Source organism: Sapajus apella, unplaced genomic scaffold, assembly GCF_009761245.1.
Source record: "Sapajus apella isolate SASKATOON/1434 unplaced genomic scaffold, GSC_monkey_1.0 scaffold69, whole genome shotgun sequence".
Taxonomy (NCBI): domain Eukaryota; kingdom Metazoa; phylum Chordata; class Mammalia; order Primates; family Cebidae; genus Sapajus; species Sapajus apella.
This window is the reverse complement of record NW_022437009.1, coordinates 5,565,390-5,585,595: the sequence shown is the minus strand read 5'-3', so window position 1 is coordinate 5,585,595 and position 20,206 is coordinate 5,565,390. Positions and strand designations below refer to the sequence as shown.

The 20,206-nt window shown below is 41.6% G+C and overlaps 1 protein-coding gene across 2 annotated transcripts; it reads right to left on the bottom strand.

Moving 5' to 3' along the window:
- Positions 1 to 2,946: 2,946 nt before the first annotated feature.
- Positions 2,947 to 17,084, bottom strand: BCAS2 (BCAS2 pre-mRNA processing factor). Of its 2 annotated transcripts, XM_032249671.1 has the most exons (7): positions 16,891 to 17,083; positions 16,688 to 16,780; positions 11,980 to 12,050; positions 10,919 to 11,080; positions 5,838 to 5,888; positions 4,209 to 4,289; positions 2,947 to 3,639 (listed from the first exon to the last, which is right to left on the bottom strand). In XM_032249671.1, exons 1-7 carry the CDS (start codon positions 16,981 to 16,983, stop codon positions 3,513 to 3,515), a joined length of 678 nt encoding a protein of 225 aa, XP_032105562.1. In that variant the 5' UTR covers positions 16,984 to 17,083; the 3' UTR covers positions 2,947 to 3,512. The 2 variants fall into 2 exon arrangements, with proteins under 2 accessions (XP_032105562.1, XP_032105563.1); XM_032249672.1 differs by lacking the exon at positions 4,209 to 4,289 and having other exon boundaries at positions 16,891 to 17,084.
- Positions 17,085 to 20,206: the final 3,122 nt, after the last annotated feature.

Genomic DNA, 20,206 nt, shown 5'->3' with positions numbered 1-20,206 from the left:
CATGCAGAAATACATTCATAAGGATAGAGGAAGCAAAGTGGATCTAATGTAATAAATGTTAGTCCTCAGGGTAGAAAGCAGGGTGAAACAGAAACTTCTGTTCATAAATAGGTTTACAGAGTGTCCCATTAATCCATCTTATTTTTGATTCCATGGTATCCAACAAATTTCTATTGAAATTAAATGAAATGTTGTTTCTGTGTTCATCTGGCACTAAATAAAAATAGTACCTTGAGTGGCAATCTTATGAATAATTTTCATTTTCTTTTTACCTGTATTTTCTGAATTGCCTATAATAAACATATGTAGATTTTTCACCATGTTAAATCAAACATTGATCATTACTCTTCACCAATTATTGTATTAGTTTCCTATCAGTGCTGTAGCAAATTGTTATAAAGTGGGTGGCTTAAGGCAAAACATATTTACCATCTTACAGTTCTGGAAGTCAGAATAAAGGGGGTCTGCAAAGCAGTTCCTCCTGGCCAACACTCTGACGGGAGATTTGTTTCCTTGCCTTTTCCAGTTTCTAGACACCACCTGCATTCCTCGGCTCATGGCCTGCTTCCTTCATCTTGAAAGCCAGCAGGTTAGCATCTTTTCTCCTCTCTAACCCTCCACGTTCTACCTCCCTCTCATAAAGACGCTTGGGATTACATTGATCTACCAAAATCTATTTCATCCATCTATTTTCATCCATTGTAGTGTGACCTTTTGACTCTGGAAATTCTATCTATCAATCAGTTATGGAAAATTCTTAATTACTTTGATGACTTCTTCCTCCTGTTCTCTCTCAGGTTATTTGGCTACTGACTTTCCAGACTGGTCCTCCCATTTTCTCTTCTCTGTTTTCCATGTTTGTCTTTTTTGGCTCCACTTTCTGTGAGTTTGTCAACTTTAATTCCTAACTTTTCCATTGAATTTTAACTTCTGCTACCATATTTTTTAATTTCTAAGAGCTGTTTTGTTCTGTTTCTTAATAAAATAGCATCTTGTATATTATTATGGCTGTAATATCTTACCTATCTGAGGATATATTTTTTTCTTTTTTGAGACAGGGTCTGGCTCTGTCACCCAGGCTGGGGTACAGTGTCACAATCACAACTCATTAAAGGCTTGAACTCCTGGACTCAAGCTATCTTCCTGCCTTAGCCTTCCAAGTAGCTGGGACTACAGGCACACATCACCATGTCTGGCTAGTTTATGTATTTTTTGTAGAGATGGGGGTCTCACTATGTTGTCCAGGCTGGTCTCAAATTTCTGAGTTCAAGTTATCCTCCCACCTTGGCCTCCCAAAGTGCTGGGATTTACAGGCATGAGCCACCACACCCAGCCTGAGGATATAGTTAAAAAAAAAAAAAAAAAAGTTTTCTTATCACACCATGTTTTCTCCATAGTCTTTCCCAGATTTGCTTTGCTCCTTGTCTTTCACAATGTAGAACTGCCTTATCTGGTGATCCTCAACTGTCTGTTCATGTGTAAAAGTGGGGAGCTAAAACATGGTTTAGAAGCTGTGTCTGTCGGGTAGGGGGTGGTTTGTTGAGCCTCTCTGCTCCATGTCCTGGCTTGGTCATTTGTTGGGAAACTCAATTTCAACAACTTTAGTAGGTCTTTTCTCTTAGGCTGGTCAAATTCTCCACAAGACTCTTCCAATTTCCTTCTGAGAGGCCGAGGGTGGGAAATGAAGAGATGGAGGAAAACATTCAGTATGCATTCATTCCCATAATCACTGTCTTCAACACAGAAATGTGGCTCTCAATTGTCTTAATGTACCTTCGAAAGTACCATTTATTACTGTCATAGATCAAAAAGTTATAGGTTTATTTTGTATTATAATGCTGAACATCTTTTCACATTTTTCAAAATTGAAAAATTTTTATATTTTTCAATTTATAAATTATTGAGATGAACATTTCTCAATAATTTTAGTCAGTCTTTACACATTAAGACTATCTTGCTTCATTATTTTGAGACAGGGTCATGCTGTCACCCAGGGTGGTGTGCAGTGTCATAATTACAGCTTATGGTAGCCTTGAACTCCTGGACACAAGTGATCCTCCTGCCTTGGCCTCCCAAAGCACTGGGATTACAGGCATGAGCCACCACACCTTTTGGTAAATTGCAAGACTACCTTTTGATATGTTGCAAATATTTTTTCTGAATTAGGCAGGAATCTTTTATACACTTTACTTCTTTACAAGTAGAGAGGTAAGAACATTGACTCTGGAGTTGGACTATTGGGTTCAAAACCTGGCTGACATTTTCCACAAAAAAGCTGACACTTTCAGCTATAAAACTTTGGCGAGTTGGCCAGGTGTGGTGGCTCATGCCTGTAATCCCAGCACTTTCGGAGGCTGAGGCAGGTGGATCGCCTGAGGTTAGGAATTCGAGACCAGCCCGACCAACATGGAAAAATCCTGTCTCAGCTGGGCACGGTGGCTCACACCTGTAATTCCAGCACTTTGGGAGGCTGAGGCAGGCGGATCATGAGGTCAGGAAATCGAGACCATCCTGCCATCCTGACTAACACAGTGAAACCCCATCTCTACTAAAAATACGAAAAATTAGCCAGGCATGGTGGCATGTGCCTGTAGTCCCAGCTACTCAGGAGGCTAAGGCAGGAGAATCACTTGAACTGGGGAGGTGGAGGTTGCAGTGAGTTGAGACTGTACCACTGCACTCCAGCCTGGGTGACAGAGACTATGGCTCAAAAAAAAAAAAAGGAGGCTGAGGCAGGAGAATCACTCGAACCTGGGAAGTGGAGGTTGTAGTAAGCCAAGATTGCACCATTGCACTCCAGCCTGGGCAACAAGAGCAAAATGCCTTCTCAAAAACAAAAAAGAAATAAACAATACCAAAAACAACAAAATACTCTGGCAAGTTATGTTACTTAACTAGTGTCTGTTATATGTCCATATATGAGAAAAACAGTAACCACCTCTTGAGGTTTTTGTGAGAACCAAATGATTTTTATTCATATACATCTAGTTCATCTACCTAAAGTGTTCAGAACAGTGTTCAGCACATACTGTTTGATATAACTGTTACCTATGATGATGGTAATGATGACTGTACAGTCACTATATTTCTGAAGTCTTGTTTGGTAATCAATAACGTGTTTGGAACTCTCTCTTTATTAGACAAAGTCATAAACCAAAAGTTGCCAACTTCCTGTACATGTTGAAAGCTTTAAATAAACATCCTTCGATACAAAATATGGCCCCCATAGCTCAAACTTAATTCTATGACATAAAATTATTCTAAAATCGTACTTATTTTGAAAGTCTAAAGATTATTTTTTTAATGGCTAAAAAAATACCAACAAGCTAGACATTTTAATTCTGTTGAGATATACAAATAGAATTACTACAGCAGTCCACACATTCTACGATTTCTAAACATTTAAACGTCAATGGTTTTGGGGGAAGATGCTGTTGCCCTTCACACTTAATTAAAAGCTCAGATGCTTTTTGTGAAAGCCCAACTTTTCTTCTACCTGCTAAACTGTCTTCTCAGAAATCTTGCCGGATGTTTTCTTTGTTTGCCTCTCCATGTTGTTGCTTAATTTGATAGATTTCATTTTCTAGCTGAACAATTGTCCGTTCAATCTCGTAATTCTTACTGACCAGGGATACCCAGCTAGAATGGGGGGAAAAAGGAAAAAAATTACTCAATGTAAAATTTCTCTTAGAAGATTTTATCTTAAATGTATATACATGTTTACCTAAGGCCATAACACTAAGCTTCACTTTTTTTTTTGAGATGGAGTTTTGCTCTTGTTGCCCAGGCTGGAGTACAGTAGAGCAATCTTGGCTCACTACAACCTCCGCCTCCTGGGTTCAAATGATTCTTCTGCCTCAGTCTCTCAAGTAGCTGGGATTACAGGCACACGCCACCATGCCCGGCTAATATTTTGTACTTTCAGTAGAGATGGTGTCTCACCATGTTGGCCAGGCTGGTCTCAAACTCAGCTAATTTTTTTGTGCTTTTAGTAGAGATGGCATATCACCATGTCGGCCAGGATGGTCCCAAACTCCTGACCTCAGGTGATCCACCTGCCTCGGCCTCCCAGTGTGCTGGGATTACAGGTGTGAGCCACTGCACCCATCTTAACTTTCACTTTTAACTTTTCATTAAAAAAAAAATCAAGGCACAATTGTGGAAAAGTAGGTAAAAGGTTAGCAATTTAAAAGATAATAGATACTCACTTTGACTCCATTTCTCTCAATTTAGATCCAGCTGTGAGTTGCATGTTCTTTCTCTGCCAGTTTAAATCCTGAATATGTTTTCTGTAAAAAATTATTTACACAACCCTATTACATTTTATTTTTTTTTATTTTTTTTATTTTTTATTTTTTGGAGACAGAGTTTCGCTCTTGTTACCCAGGCTGGAGTGCAATGGCGCGATCTCGGCTCACCGCAACCTCCGCCTCCTGGGTTCAGGCAATTCTCCTGCCTCAGCCTCCTGAGTAGCTGGGATTACAGGCACGCGCCACCATACCCAGCTAATTTTTTGCAGTTTTAGTAGAGACGGGGTTTCACCATGTTGACCAGGATGGTCTCGATCTCTTGACCTTGTGATCCACCCGCCTCGGCCTCCCAAAGTGCTGGGATTACAGGCGTGAGCCACCGCGCCCGGCCTTCTATTACATTTTAAACTAAGACCTAAATCAACAGAAAACTCTAACGTAAGAAAATACCTTAATCCCATGGGAACAATATTATGTACAGTTACAGGCTAACTGTAGAAATTACCTTTTTTTCTTTTTGAGATCGACTATTGCTCTTGTTGCCCAGGAGGGAGTGCAATGGCACGATCTCAGCTCACCACAACCTCTGCCTCCCTGGTTCAAGCGATTCTCCTGCCTCAGCCTCCCGAGTAGTTGGGATTACAGTCATCCACCACCACGCCTGGCTAATTTTGTATTTTTAGTAGAGATGGGGTTTCTCCATGTGGTCAGGCTGGTCTTGAACTCCTGACCTCAGGTGATCCGTTTGCCTTGGCCTCCCAAAGTGCTGGGATTATAGGCGTGAGCCACCATGCCTGGAGACATTACTTTTCTTCTAATGATTTTTTTTTATTACAAGTTTCGTAAAACGTGCTCATTGTGAGAAATCTCACACACACACATGAGTACACGCAGATTACAATTCTCAAGTCCCTCCTTCCATGCATGTCTCCTTTTTCCTGATAACTGCTGTTGAGTTTTTGGTGGGTGTCCTTTCCTATATGTGTGTGCAGAAATTGTTTTTTGTTTTTTGTTTTTTTTTTGAGACGGAGTTTCGCTGTTGTTGCCCAGACTGGAGTGCAAAGGCACGATCTCGGCTCACCGCAACCTCCGCCTCCTGGGTTCAAGCAATTCTCCTGCCTCAGCCTCCCGAGCAGCTGGGACTACAGGCACGCACCATCATGCCCAGCTATTTTTTTGTATTTTTAGTAGAGACGAGGTTTCACCTTGTTGACCAGGATGGTCTCGATCTCTTGACCTCGTGATCCACCTGCCTCGGCCTCCCAAAGTGCTGGGATTATAGGCGTGAGCCACTGCGCCCGGCAGAAATTGGTTTTAAAAATCAGATTATATGTGTTATTCTGCAACTTTTTCCCTCTTAAAAGTGTCTGTCTGCAGACTTACAAATGGCAAGTGATAGAGATGTTTTCAGACCTCGGGCCTATTTCTCCTCTACTAAGGTAGGGCAAGTCCATTGCCAAATGTTGAACAAAGAGAGTAGATCAATTGTTATGCTTTTATCTGACTGCAGTTTCATTGCTTTTCTTCCTATTCTGTTTATTAAAGGTTCACTTAAACTTTACTCTGAAATAGGAAAAAACAATTTACCTTAACTTCTGAAGTTCTTTCTGTGCATGTTCAATCATATGAACTAGATTTCTGAAGGAAAAGAGGAAAATCAGATTAAAATACATTAAAATCTAACAGTATCAATTAAAAGTGAACTTTTTCAAGTTTTTCTGCTAAAAATTGTATTTATGGAGCTCTGTGCCAAGAAATATGTTGGACGCTCCATAACTGAGCACTGTCACCCATGCTGGAATGCAATGGTGTGATCATGGCTCACTGCAGCCTTCACCTCCCAACCTCAAGTAATCCTCCTGCCTTAGCCTCCCAAGGAGCTGCAATCCTCCCTCCTCGGCCTCCCAAACTGCTAGGATTACAGACATAAGCCACCATGCCCTGCTTGATACTTTGAGTACTTGGGTCACTTTTATTATTATTTTTTTTTTGAGACAAGAGTCTCGCTCTGTTGCCCAGGCTGGAATGCAGTGGTGTGATCTCAGCTCACCGGAAGCCTCTGCCACCTGGTCAAGTGATTCTCCTGCCTCAGCCTCCCAAGTACCTGGGATTACAGGTGCATATTGTCATGCTTTGCTAATTTTTGCATTTTTTCAGTAGAGATGGGGTTTCACTTATGTTGGTCAGGCTGGTCTTGAACTCTTGACTTCAAGTGATCAATCTGCCTCGGCCTTCCGAAGTGGTGGGATTATAGGTGTGAGCCACTGCACCTGGCTTTATTTCTTGAGACAGAGTCTTGCTCTGTCGCCCAAGCTGGAATGCGGTGGCACGATCATAGCAGCCTCACCCTCCCGGGCTCAATCAATCCTCCCACTTCAGGCCTTCAGAGTAGCTTGTATTACAGGCATAAGCCACTATGTCTGAATAATTTTTCTATTTTTTTTTTTCTTAGAGACAGGGTTTCACCACGTTACCCAGGTTGGTCTTGAACTCCTGGGCTCAAGCAATCTGCCTACCTTGGCCTCCCCTCCAAAGTGTTGGAATTACATGTGTGAGCCACCAAGCACGGCCTTTTGTCACTTCTTAAACTGTCATTACTTTTTGTCATAGAGAAGATGGAATGTATCTGAGTATACTCACTTATTTTCTCAACCTCCTTTTATCTCTGTATTTTTGTATATACATTTATCTTGTCATTCTCTCCTCCTGTCTACTGCTAACTAGAGAGAGGTGAGAAAAAGAAAACTGTTGTAGAAGGCTAGAGATTGAGGTATCAGTCTGTATTTACATGTGACCTACACACAGAGTAATGAAAAACAGACACCAGTCCAGGTCAGCTTTAGCACAGGGGAAAAGTTCAAAAATGCAGAGTACCATATGATTATTATCATTAGAGAATAAAACAACAGTAGATTTTAATCTCTTTTTTAAGTTTAAATAACAGCTTTATTGAGATATAATTCTATATCATATCAATTTCCTCTTTGGGCAGTGGATCAATCACCGACAGGGTCTATTTCAACCCCATCTGGCTCTACTGTGTTCTTGCTCTAGATCTAATTTTGTTCCCTGGCTTTCATGACTCAAATTTTCTGCTGCTCACCTGAGTTATTCTCTTACCTCTACTGTCTGATTTCCTTGCACTAGCTGCAATTCTCTCAAGATTCAGTCTTTAAGCAGCCATGCCTCTCTAGGCTTTCCCTCAGGTCATCCCCTTTCCTAGGCTTCAACAGTCACTCCACCCTGAGGACTACTGATTTTAGTGCTGTATTCCAGACTGCTAACCACCAACAGGGGGCTTTCCTTTGAATTAGCTCTCCCTGAAAGTTTAGTTTGTCTTCTCCCTTCTCCCACCTTTCCTCTTAAATATACTTTGATAAAATATAGTACACCTCCTCTGGAGAAGTGCCCACTGAATTTGGAGGAGAAGACAAAATATGCTCAGGGAAGTGTTAAACACTATAAAGCACTTTGTGATCAAATGGAAAACAAGGGATGTGCATAATTATTCTGTGTATAGTTACTCAGAAGAGGGAGATAACACTAGAAGCAGAATTTCAATCAGGGAAGAAGACAAGTAAGCAAATTAGAGCCGATCCCTAAACAAGCTGAATTTGGGTAGAACAGGTAAAGGCAAGCGCAAGTAAAGCCCCAGAGTCAGGATTTATGATAATCACCAGAGAGAGGACTAGTTTGGGTTCAGTTAAAAGGCTACAGTTGAGGTAGTAAGGAAAAGGCCTTGAATACCATGTTAAAAAGCCTGGCCCGACTAGATGCTCACACCCGTAATCCTAGCACTTTGAGAGCCTGACGCTGGAGGATCACTTGAAGCCAGGAGTTCTAGACCAGCCTGGCCAACTTGGTGAAACTCTGTCTCTACAAAAAATAGCCAAGTGTGGTGGTACGCATCTATAATCCCACCTACTCTGGAGGCTAAGGCAGGAGAATTGCTTGAACCTGGGAGGGCTACAGTGAGCTAAGACTGTGGCACTGCATTCCAGCTTGGGTGACAGAGCAAGATTCTGTCTTAATGCGTACCAAAAAAAAAAAAAAAAAAAAGCTTGGCCCTTACTTTGCAGGTAATAGGGAATTACTAAAGGTTTTCAGGTAAGTTGACAGCAATGTTCTTTTCAATGTAATATTTTTTTCCCCTATATCTATGCTCTCCATTCCTAGAATGTTTTCCTTGTTTCCTTCTAAACATCCCAATTTCACCCATCTTCAACAACCCTCATTCTTAATGTCCCATCTCTCTCTTTTTTGAGACAGACTACAGGTATGTACCACTATACTTGGCTATTTCTTTTAATTGTTTTCTTTTTTGTAGAGACAGGGTTTCACTATGCTGCCCAGGCTGGTCTCAAACTCTTGGCCTCAAGTGATCTTCCTGCCTCAGCCTCCCAAAACACTAGGATTACAGGCATGAACCACCATACCTGGCAATGCACCATCGCTTAACAACTTAGTTGACAGACTACAGCACACAATGTAGTACTTGCTTCCATATGCCAAAAAATGGACTACTGGTTACTTAGCATAAAACTTCTTATCTTTGCCATTAGACAAAGCTTCTTGAGAAGAATCACATTTTTCCATTTTGTGAAAGATTTTTTTACTAATGTCTCTTAAATTTCTTAATCACTCTAATTCCATTCTTTCTTTTTTTCCCTCTTGCTACACACACACACATACATACATAAAACAAATAAACAAACTAACAAAAAAACAAAGTTAGTTGTAGGCTTTGTAGAGTTTCCCAAATTCTGGATTTTGTCCACTGGACCATTATGTGACTACAAATATTTAACGCATAATTTTGAAGATTTGAGAAATAGTATTTATCATTTTGTGGTTTTGCTTCATTTTACGTAGCTGTGTTTCAGGAAACACTCTAATAAAAGTTTTACATACTGTTATGAAGTTCGGTGGCCTTTTCCCCTTAAATTGTTAATAGACGCTCAGGAAACTTTAGGGCTCAAAGGGGCCATGCAGATAATCTAACCACTGAATTTTATAAGCAAGGAATCCAAATTTTAGATAGGCAATAAAATACTAAAGCTAGGCCAGGCGCGGTGGCTCACGCCTGTAATCCTAGCACTTTGGGAGGCCAGGGCAGGTGGATCACTCGAGGTCGGCAGTTTGAGACCAGCCTGACGAATATGGAGAAACCATGTCTCTACTTAAAAAATACAAAATTACCCAGGCGCGGTAGTGCATGCCTATAATCCCAGCTACTTAGGAGGCTGAGGCAGGAGAATTACCTGAACCCGTGAGGCAGAGATTGTGGTGAGCTGAGATTGCGCCATTGAGCTGCAGCCTGGGCAAGAAGAATGAAACTGTCTCAAAAAAAAAAAAAAAAAAAAAAAAAAAAAAATCTGGGCTGCCGAGCATGCAGTCTCAGCTGAAGATGAGGAGGTGCTTTGCCTTCTTGTTTCAGCTCTCATACAGAAATAACCAGAGGATGGAACTCAAGTTCCAAGTGTGGGATCTGTTAGTGGGGCAGTTTCAAGAAAGTTGCTTTACATTTCTCAACTTTGTTTTCTCTTTTATAAAATAAAAAAAGAAGTCTACCAGGATGAGTTTATTTTAGGATTTAAGATTTTAATCTACGTGAGAGATATGTGTATGTGTGCACATGTATATGTACATATTTCCCCTAGGAGAAGCTGTGCAGTATTTGCTAATTCAGTGTTCACAGGACTTAAAGGGCATTCCATATGACTAATGAGAATCAACTCTTTAAGCAATACTTGGTAACATTCTATCAAATGGTGCTCTGTAAATGGGACCTCAGAACTCATTTTCTTACAATATTATACTATAAATGTAGTAGTTTGGTTTAGGTCCTCTTAATACTCTTGAACTTTGAGGTGGGTTTCAAAATAGTGGCCTTCATATGGGTTGTAGTTCTAGAACACAGTCCCAAGACAAAGTCTAGCTATATTATCATCACACTTCCCCTAGCCACACTTTTTTTTTTTCTTTTGGAGACAAAGTCTCACTGTCACTTGGTTGGAGTGCAGTGGCGTAATCTCGGCTTACTGCAACTTCTGCCTGCCAGGTTCAAGCAATTCTCCTGCCCCAGCCTCCTGAGTAGCTGTAACTATAGGAGCACCACCACGCATGGCTAATTTTTTTGTTTTTTTTAGTAGAGATATGGTTTCACCATGTTGGCCAGGCTGATCTCAAACTTCTGACCTCAGGTGATCTGCCTGCCTCAGCCTCCTGAAGTGCTAGGATTATAGGAGGAAGCCACTGTGCAGGCATTTTTTTTTTTTTTCTGTCTCACCCTGTCACCTAGGCTGGAGTACAGTGGCATAATTTTGACTTACTGCAAACTTTGCTTCCCAGGCTCAAGGAATTATCATGCCTCATTCTCCTGAGTAGCTGGGATTACAGGCATGCGTCACCCTGTCCAGCTAATTTTTTGTATTTTTTTTTTTTTTCCAGAGACAGAGTTTCACCATGTTGGCCAGGCTAGCCTTGAACTCCTAACCTCAAGCAATCCACCCGCCTCAGCCACCCAAAGGGCTGGGATTACTGGCATGTGCCACAGTATCCGGCACCTCCCATACTTTTAAAAAGTACTAGAACTTTGGGTGAGATGGAAAGAAAAGGAAAAAAAAAAAAAAAAGAGAAGATGAAAAAAAAAAAAAACACCTTCTTACTCATTGTATACTTTCCAGGCATTACATCCATGCTGTGACATTAGTTCCAGATTCTCAATTCTAACTGCTTGATGCTCCAACTGGGCCATAGAATTGTTTACACATTCTTGCCATGCAGTAATGTCATTTTTTTGACCAGAGGAAGGGGCTGGAAGCTCATATCTGAAATTAAAAAACAAAATAAAATAAAACCATATATACTGCCAAGCCTTTACATCTCCTCCCAATAGAATGTCCCGTAAGTATAACAACTACAGAAGACTGCGAATGTCAACCTTATAATAAGAAACCAATATATCCTAAGAATCAATTTACAAATATGATTTAGCACCATTATGTTCACTTAAATGTGAACTGGTTAAATAAGCAACATTATACTCACATAAAAGACTGTTACATTAGCTATTAGCTGATGTTACTAAAGAATATTTAATAATATTAAGATGTCAGTAATATATTAAGGGAAAAAGTAGTTGACAAAACACCCACCCATGCACTAAAAAACCCATGCCCTGGTAGAGAAAAAATGGGAAGGGATATGATCCTGTGCTTTATCTCTTCATACTACCCAGCACTTTAACACTGCCCTGCCACCATATAATATATATATGTGTGTGTGTGTGTATACATATATATATACCCACACATACACATATAAATAATTTTTTTTTTTAAGACTGGGTCTCCCTCTGTCCCCCAGGCTGTAGTGCAGTGGCACAATATCGGCTTGCTGCAAACTCCATCTCCTGGGGGTCAAGCAATCTACCTACTTCAGCCTTCCAAGTAGCTGGGTCCACGGGTGTGTGCCACCACCTCCAGCTACGTTTTGCATTTATTTATTTATTTTTTCGTAGAAATGGAGTTTTGCCATGTTGCCCAGACTGGTCTTGGATTCAAGCAATCCATCAGCCTCGGCCTCGCAAAGCGCTGGGATTACAGGTATGAGCCACCATGCCCAGCCAACACTGCCAATATTAGCCAGCAAATACATTCTTCACAAATCTCAACTCATTATTGAGTTACAATGAGCTAAATTTTAATTTCCATTTTAATATTCTTACCGTTTCATACTGAGCAATTCAATTGGTTGTCGAGCAGCCAGTCTTTCAAATTCATTTCTCATTATGTCAGTCTGATGTGTAAGTCAGAGAAAGATTTTTAAGATCATGTTGACCATTGAAATTAACAATCACCAAAGAACAAATTTAAGCTACTTAGATATTTATTCTTTATACTACCCATTATAATCAATCATTTACCTTCCCCTAATTCTTCTCTGGGTTAAATGCTGTCTAGAATCTGGAACGAAAACACGCACACACACACACACACACACACACACACACACACACACGCTTCATATTCAGCTTAGGCGGGAAAAGTGGCATGTATTAAGGAGCCTACAGAGAAAAAGATTAATCCTAAACCAGTGGTTCTCAATTCCAGCAGCATATCAGAATCAGCTGGACAGTGCTATGGTTTGAATGTTCATCCCCCTTGAAACTCATGTGGAAACTTAATCCCCAATGTAACAGTATTAAGAAGTGGGGCCTTTAAGAGGTGATTGGGTCATGAAGGCTCAATCCATTCATGGATTAATGAGTTATCCCTAGAATGGATCTGTTATAAAAGCCAGCTTGTCTTTTGTGTACCCCACCTTGCCATGTAATGCCTTGTGCTTCTTCAGGACTGTACACCAAGTCCACATCAGCAAGAAGGCCCTCACCAGATGCAGCCAGTGAACCTTAGACTTTCCAGCCTCCAGAAATGTAAGAAATAAATTTATTTTCTTTATATTCATTATCTTCTCTAGCAGTTTTACTATTTGCAAGTAAACGTAGTATAGCTATTCTCCTTTGGCCAACATTTTGGCCCATATCCTATCCCATTTCTGTTCTGCACATTTCCTACCCTGAGTATAAATAACTGCTTAAAATATTAATTTATAGTAATACTTTGGTTATTCTATGTAATTTTAATTTTCTGAGGGCTTCAACTATCTTAACAATTAGACTAGAGAATAAGTATCAAAGGCCTTACAGAAGCCTGCATTAATGTTTAAAAGTTTTGTATTAAGCATTTCTTTCTAGAGAAAGCATTTTGCCGGGGCTACTGCTAAATTACACACAATCTTAAGAAAATGTAGTTATCTAGTTTCTTTTTTTTCTTTTCTCTCCAGGACATTCTAGCTAGAAAACTCTGCAGTGACAGACAAGGAGTAACAGCTAATAATTAGATAAGAGGCAGTATAAAAATGTGGTACAAGTGGTCTTGAGCCATGTGGCACAGGAGGAACACTTATCTCACATGGTCAGTAACTGACAGATCTGGAATTTTAGCTCAACTCTCTCCAAAGACTAAGCCAGTGTTCAGGGAGCTAAGTCACAGAAGAAAAAAAAATCCCTGCTCATGGAGTAGTCTCATCTCAGTTTTGAGAGGTCTTCCTCAACCACCCAACCTAGAGTCACCCAGTCAGTTTATCACTATCATTCTCTGTCAGCATTTATCAGCAATCTGATATTTTCTGATCTATTTATTGTCTGTCTCAATACTCTAGGTTGTAAGGTTCATGAGTATGGACCCTGCCTATCCTGTTCTCCAATACCCAGCATGGAACAGGCCTTTGTAAATAGTTGTTAAATGATTTAATGAAACAGTAATTTCAGAGGCAGTTTGAGGAATGGTTAAGGTCTTGGCCAATTAGCCTCTCTAAGCTGCAGTTTTCCCAGCTAAAAAATGGGGATAGCAGGCTGGGCGCAGTGGCTTACACCTGTAATACTAGCGCTTTGGGAGGCCGAGGCGGGCGGATCACAAGGTCAGGAGTTCGTTTGAGACCAGCCTGGCAATATGGTGAAACCCATCTTTACTAAAAATACAAAAATTGGCTGGGCGTGGTGGCGGGTGCCTGTAGTTCCAGCTACTCAGGAGGCTAAATCAGGAGAATCGCTTGAACCCAGGAGGCGGAGGTTGCAGTGAGCTGAGACTCCGCCACTGCATTCCAACCTGGGTGACAGAGTGAGGCTCCATCTCAAAAACAAAATGGGGATAGCAAACATCGTTATATAGTGTATAGGGCTGTTTTGTGCACCAAGTAAGAAAGTGAGCCCAGTATACATTAGCAACTGTTGCTAAGAAAGGATGCTGGGCACGGTGGTGGCTCACACCTGTAATCCCAGCACTTTGGGAGGCTGAGGTGGGTGAATCACTTGAGGTCAGGAGTTCAAGACCAGCCTGGCCACAATGGTGAAACCCCTTCTCTACTAAAAATATAAAAATTAGTTGGGCATGGTGGTACATGCCTGTAATCCCAGCTACTTAGGAGGCTGAGGCAGGAGAATCGCTTGAACCTGGGTGGGGGAGGTTGCAGTGAGCCTAGGAGTTGCACTCCAGCCTGGGTGACAGAGCAACACTTCGTCTAAAAAAAAAAGAAAGGATTAATAACCAGTAAACTAATTACAGAAGAATCACTTGAACCCAGTTTACTGATTATTTAATACAATGGTATTTAAGAGAGAGGGGAAAAAACTGGTGAAAGTACTTTAAAAAGTCTGATTCAATGCAATTATTTGAAACCTTCAGAAATTGGTCCAGTAAGGAGCATTATTGCACTTAGTTCTTAATGTGGTTAACATCTACATTTAGGTAACAATATATAGAAAAAGCATAGGAAAATATGTTCATAGGAACATGTGTCTTCTACTTAAAACTTAACCAAGGCTGGGCGTGGTGGCTCACACCTGTATCCCAACACTCTGGAAGGCCAAGGCAGGCAGATCACCTGAAGCAAGGAGTTTGGGACCAGCCTGGCCAACATGCTGAAACCCTGCCTCTACTAAACATACAAAAATTAGCCAGGCTTGGTGGCAGGCACCTGTAATCCCAGCTACCCGGGAGGCTGAGGCAGGAGAATCACCTGAGCTCAGGCGGTTGAGGTTGCAGTGAACCGAGATGGCACCACTGCACCCCAGCCTGGGTGACAGAGCAAGACTACATCTCAAACAACAACAGCAACAACAAACTTACTAACAATTTTTTCATGTTACTTTAATGTTAATATTGTCTTTTTATATTTTCTTTGAGACAGGGTCTTGTTCTGTTGCCAGGCTGGAGTGCAATGGCATGATTGTGGCTCGCTGTGGCAACCTGTAACTCAAGCAATCCTCCCACCTCAAGAAGTTCTCCCTCTACCTCAGACTCCTGAGTAGCTGGGACTACAGGTGCACGCTACCATGCCTGGCTAATGTTTTAATTTTTCTTTTGTAGAGACAGGGTCTCACTATGTTCCCCAGGCTGGTCTCAAGTGATCCTCACACCTCAGCCTCCTAAAGTGCTGGGATTACAGGTGTGAGCCACCACACCCAGCTAAATACTGCCTTTTAATACCATAATCCTTTAATAAATAAACAGGAGTAATGGGGGAGAAAACCTCCAAGCTATACATATTGAAATACTTGAATCCAGTAATTTAGAAATAATATCTTAGATTTCATTTAGCTAATGAGACCCTAAAACTAGAACCTTGGTTGTATTTCAAGGTTATACATTTAAAATAGTTATCTACTCACTGTGTGGAGTAGAACAGCATCTGACTCCCTAGGCAAGCACAGGCACTCCGTTCTTTTCTTTCTCTCTCTCTCTCTTTTTCTTTTTAATTTTGAGATGGGGTTTCACTCATGCTGCCCAGGCTGGAGTATAATGATGCAATCTTGGCTCACTGCAACCTCCGCCTCCCAGGTTCAAGTGATTCTCCTGCCTCATCCCCCCGAGTAGCTGGGATTACAGGACTGCGCCACTGCGCCGACTAATTTTTTTGTATTTTTAGTAGAAATGTGGGTTTCTCCATGTTGGTCAGGCTGGTCTCAAAACTCCCCACCTCAGGTGATCCACCTGCCTTGGCCTCCCAAAGTGCTGGGATTACAGGCATGAACCACTGCGCCCAGCCTGGTACTCCTTTCACTAATCCTGTTGTCCTTATACATACCTCCACTATAGGTCCTTTACATATTATTACGCATTTATACATACTATTGTAAACTTTTTGTTTTATATATCTAGCTTCTCATTGTATTGTATTTTTCTGTATTCAGAAGCCCTATCTTTTGTGAAGAGGACTTTTGTTTTAGAACAAAATATATTTTTTTAAAAAGTATCTTTTTATCGCTATGATCTCAGAATCTAGAACAGCACCTACCGCTTAGAAAGTATTTATATCAGTGAAAGTTCTTGCCTACATTAATCAGAAATGTATTAATAAAAACACTGGATAGATTATGGAACAAAGGAGAAGGCTGAGAAAAAAGCAGTATACACTTGAATATGGTTTGTCCTTTCAGTCACATAACATACATTTGATAAATATCTAGACGTTAATAAGCCAATCTCCAGTGGTTCTAAAGAGCTTAGGTAATTAGGCTTACACATATTTAAAAACTCTAGATCACTTGCTGTAGAGTGAACCCTGTCAGGAGAGGGTCCCTTTGAGAATTTACGCATGGGCCCTATCTCAACTGTAGCCACAAATTTTTGCATTAAGTGAGTTCGTGGAGCCCCAGAAAGTCTTCCTATGGATCTTAGAATACGAACCCCGGAGAAGACTTATCTATCTAGTTGTTTTTAATGGACTGATACCTATATAATAAGCAAGTAGTAGCTATGCAAGCAATAGTTAAAACTGGAATTTAAAAATCACTTTTACCTAGCTAAAGCTCACAATCCAAAACAAAGGTTCACAGGAATCCTCGTTCATACTTGGGCTCAAGACACACTTACTTCAAAGGCAGAATAATCCGGGGCTGTCAGGTAGCTCAGGTAGTTCTTAGTAGGTCGGTATCTGCGAGTTTCCTCCTCCACCAGCGCTGCAGCCTAAAAACGAGAATCGGGGGCCAGGGTAGAAGCGGCAAATTGTAACAAGTTTCTTTCGCTTGTTACAGCCAGCGAGCAGTGAGTCGACTACACAGACATCCCGCACTCACCGCTTCCCGCACACCAGGAGCTTCATAACCTTGATCAAAATACGGCAGCGCATCCACCACAACCTCTCCAGCCACCAAACCCGTGCCCGCCATTGTGGAAAACTCAGATTTGGCTGCGTTTTCTTCGTGTGCGTAAACTCAGTTCTATTTAATTACGCCGGCGCCTGTCGCTGATATAATCACGTCTCCTGCGTATTGACGCTGGCGCATGCTCAGTTACTAATTTTGAAGGCGCGCCCGCCGGATATCTAGAAATTGCCGGGCTGGTTTGTTTTGGGCGGACGTGACGTCACGTCTTGGCTTCTCTGCGTCAGCGGAAGGCCTCAATTTCTTGTCCTCTGCTTGCCTCACTTTTTTGCCTGCGAGTGGAGGCCATCTGAAGTTGGGGGTTTACGTTTCATCCAAAACATTAATATCTGGAAGGGGAGCTCCTTAACATTTTGGAGGGAACTGGCTGCAGGATTTGGCGGAGAGATAAACTGGTTTCTACCTCTGCTTACTTCCACCTTCTCCCCTTAATTTTCTCTTCCTCTGTGCTGGACTTATTTTTTTTTATAATATACACAGAGTGTGGTTCTGCTGCCCAGGTTTGGAGTGCAGTGGTGCGATCACAACTCACTGCAGCCTTAAACCCCGGCTCCAACCCCGCCCCCCCCCCCCGCCCCCCCCCGGCACCCCTCGCCACCCCTCCCAACCCCTCCCCCTCCACCCCGACCCCTTCAGCCACCGGAATAGCAGGGCCTAGAGGCACACACAACCACGCCTGGCTAATTTTTAAATTTTTTTGTAGAGATGGAGTTTTCCTGTGTTGCCAAGGCTGACCTCAAACTATCCTCTCCCTTAGGCCTCCCAAAATGCGGGGAATACGGGCGTGAGCCACAGCTCCCGGTGTTGTTCCTCTTTTACTTCCTTGTTGTACCCCAACTATCCTTACCCCTCATGCCCTGAAAACTTTTGCATTGCATAAGTACCGTTCCTAAAGAGACTCTGGAACTGGGCGCCAGTCTCCAGTTAAAATTGTGAAGCTTTATGGTCTGTGTATCAAAAGGAACCTCAGTAGCTCCCAAGAGCGAAAGTGATAACTGGCCATAGCACCCAACTTAAAAATCCTGTAATTTTGCCTTTAGGACTTAACGGTAATAGAATGGCACTCCTCACTGCCTCCTAACCACTGAAGCTGCTGCCCATGCACCTTCTCTGCTGCCCATGCACCTTCTCTGCTGCCCATGCACCTTCTCTGCTGCCCATGCACCTTCTCTGCTGCATGGCTCCTGGACTAAGCAGCCTCCCTTTGATCAAGCAGGTAAAGACCAAATAAAGTTGTCAGACTATATACCCTGCCCAGTGTGCAGTCTAGACCCAGGCTTTGTGTGCCAAGAGCCTAGAAATGTTGACCACAGTTATTAAGCCTGGTCAGTGTAAGACTAATTCTGATTACCTAAGTACCATTAGGTAAATGTGCTAGCTATAGATTTAAGTGACATAAAAGATCTTTACATCTTAAGAATTCTCCAAGAGATCTATGGGATTTTTATGTATTTATTCATTAAAAGATCTGTAAACAACATTTTATACAAATCTTGAGCGATTCTTTTACAAAAATATCCAGAACTCATAACACTTTACAGAAACAAAACAACAGACCTAGGGAAATGAAGCAGCTTCAGGCTGCAGGGATAAAGACTCCCATTCCTGAAGTAAGGGTCTCCTCCTAGAGGGATAGTCAGGATCCATCACAGTAAACCCTTCTACTCCCATTTTATAAACATCCAATTATTAACTGTTCCCTCTGGGTTGGAGTGTAAGAAGAGACCAAATGGAGAGATGTCTAATAGAAGTCCCACTGGGAGTAAGCTGCTTAACTAACATTAAAAAAAAGACATAGGCTCAGTTCTACTCCCTGGGCCCTCATCTGTAGGAATTATATTATACAGCACCAGTCTTAAATGGTGTTCTGCTTCAGATTCATGCAGACCTGAAAGAGTTGTAATGACAATACTGTACAAGTCAATAAACTGTATCACAATACAACTTACGCAATTCTGTAAGGTTGAATAAATACTTTCTGTGCCAGTTAAAACCATGAGCAGAAACTGAAGAAAACAAACTGACATTTGCTATAACATTAATCAATGAAAAGTGCACCATCTGAACTTGAATTTGCCCATCAGTTAAAACGCGCGTGTGTGCGCGCGCACACATGCACACACACACACGAAAGTGCACCATCACTGAAAAATTTCTCTTTCTAATCACTACTACTACTACTTTAGATATTAAAGGTCTAGATGACTAAGTGGTATGTGTTCAAGAAATGTTCATATTTTGAGAAAAATAGAGCAAAAATTTCAACATTTCTAGGGAATAAAGAGTCTCATCTAGGCACCTACAAAGTCCCTTATTCTCAGAGCTGAAAAGTGGCTCTGGTACACTTAATAGAAAATTTTTATTAATAAAATAAATAGCTATATAATCCTACCAAGGGCCAGGTGTGGTGGCTCATACCTGTAATCCTGGCACTTTGGGAGGCCAAGGTGAGCAGATCATGAGGTCAGGAGTTTGAGACCAGCCTGGCCAACATGGTGAAACCCCATTTCTAATAAAAATACAAAAATTAGCTGGGTGTGGTGGCAGGCACCTGTAATCCCAGCTACTCAGGAGGCTGAGGGAGGAGAATCGCTTGAACCTGGGAAGTGGAGGTTGCAGTGAGCCAAGATCACACCATTGCACTCCAGCTTGGGTGACAGCATGAGGCTCCATCTCAAAAAAAAAAAAAAAGAAAAAGAAAAAAAAATCCTACTGAGATCAAATTTCCATCTGTAGGACTAACCAACTTTCTCTGTGTCCATAAAAGTCCTGGCTTCAGTTCTGTGTTGTACAGCTTTGGGCAACTTATTTAACTTCTTCGAATTTGTTTCTTTTTTCTTTCTTTCTTTTTTTTGAGATGGAGTCTCAACTCTGTTGCCCAGGCTGGAGTGCAGTGGTACAATCTTGGCTCACTGGAACCTCTGCCTGGCTCAAGTGATCTCATGCCTCAGTCTCCTGAGCAGCCGGGATTATAGGCACCCACCACCATACCCACCTAATTTTTTTTTGTATTTTTAGTAGAGGCGAGATTTCACCATGTTGGCCAGGCTGGTCTTGAACTCCTGACCTCAAATGATCCACCCGCCTTGGCCTCCCAAAGTGCTGAGATTACAGGCATGAGCCACTGCACCCAGCCTCAGTTTCTTTATTAGTAAAATAGAGATGCAAATATCTCATAAGGCTGATTTAAGGATTGATTGAGATGATGTGCACACATATACCACAGTGC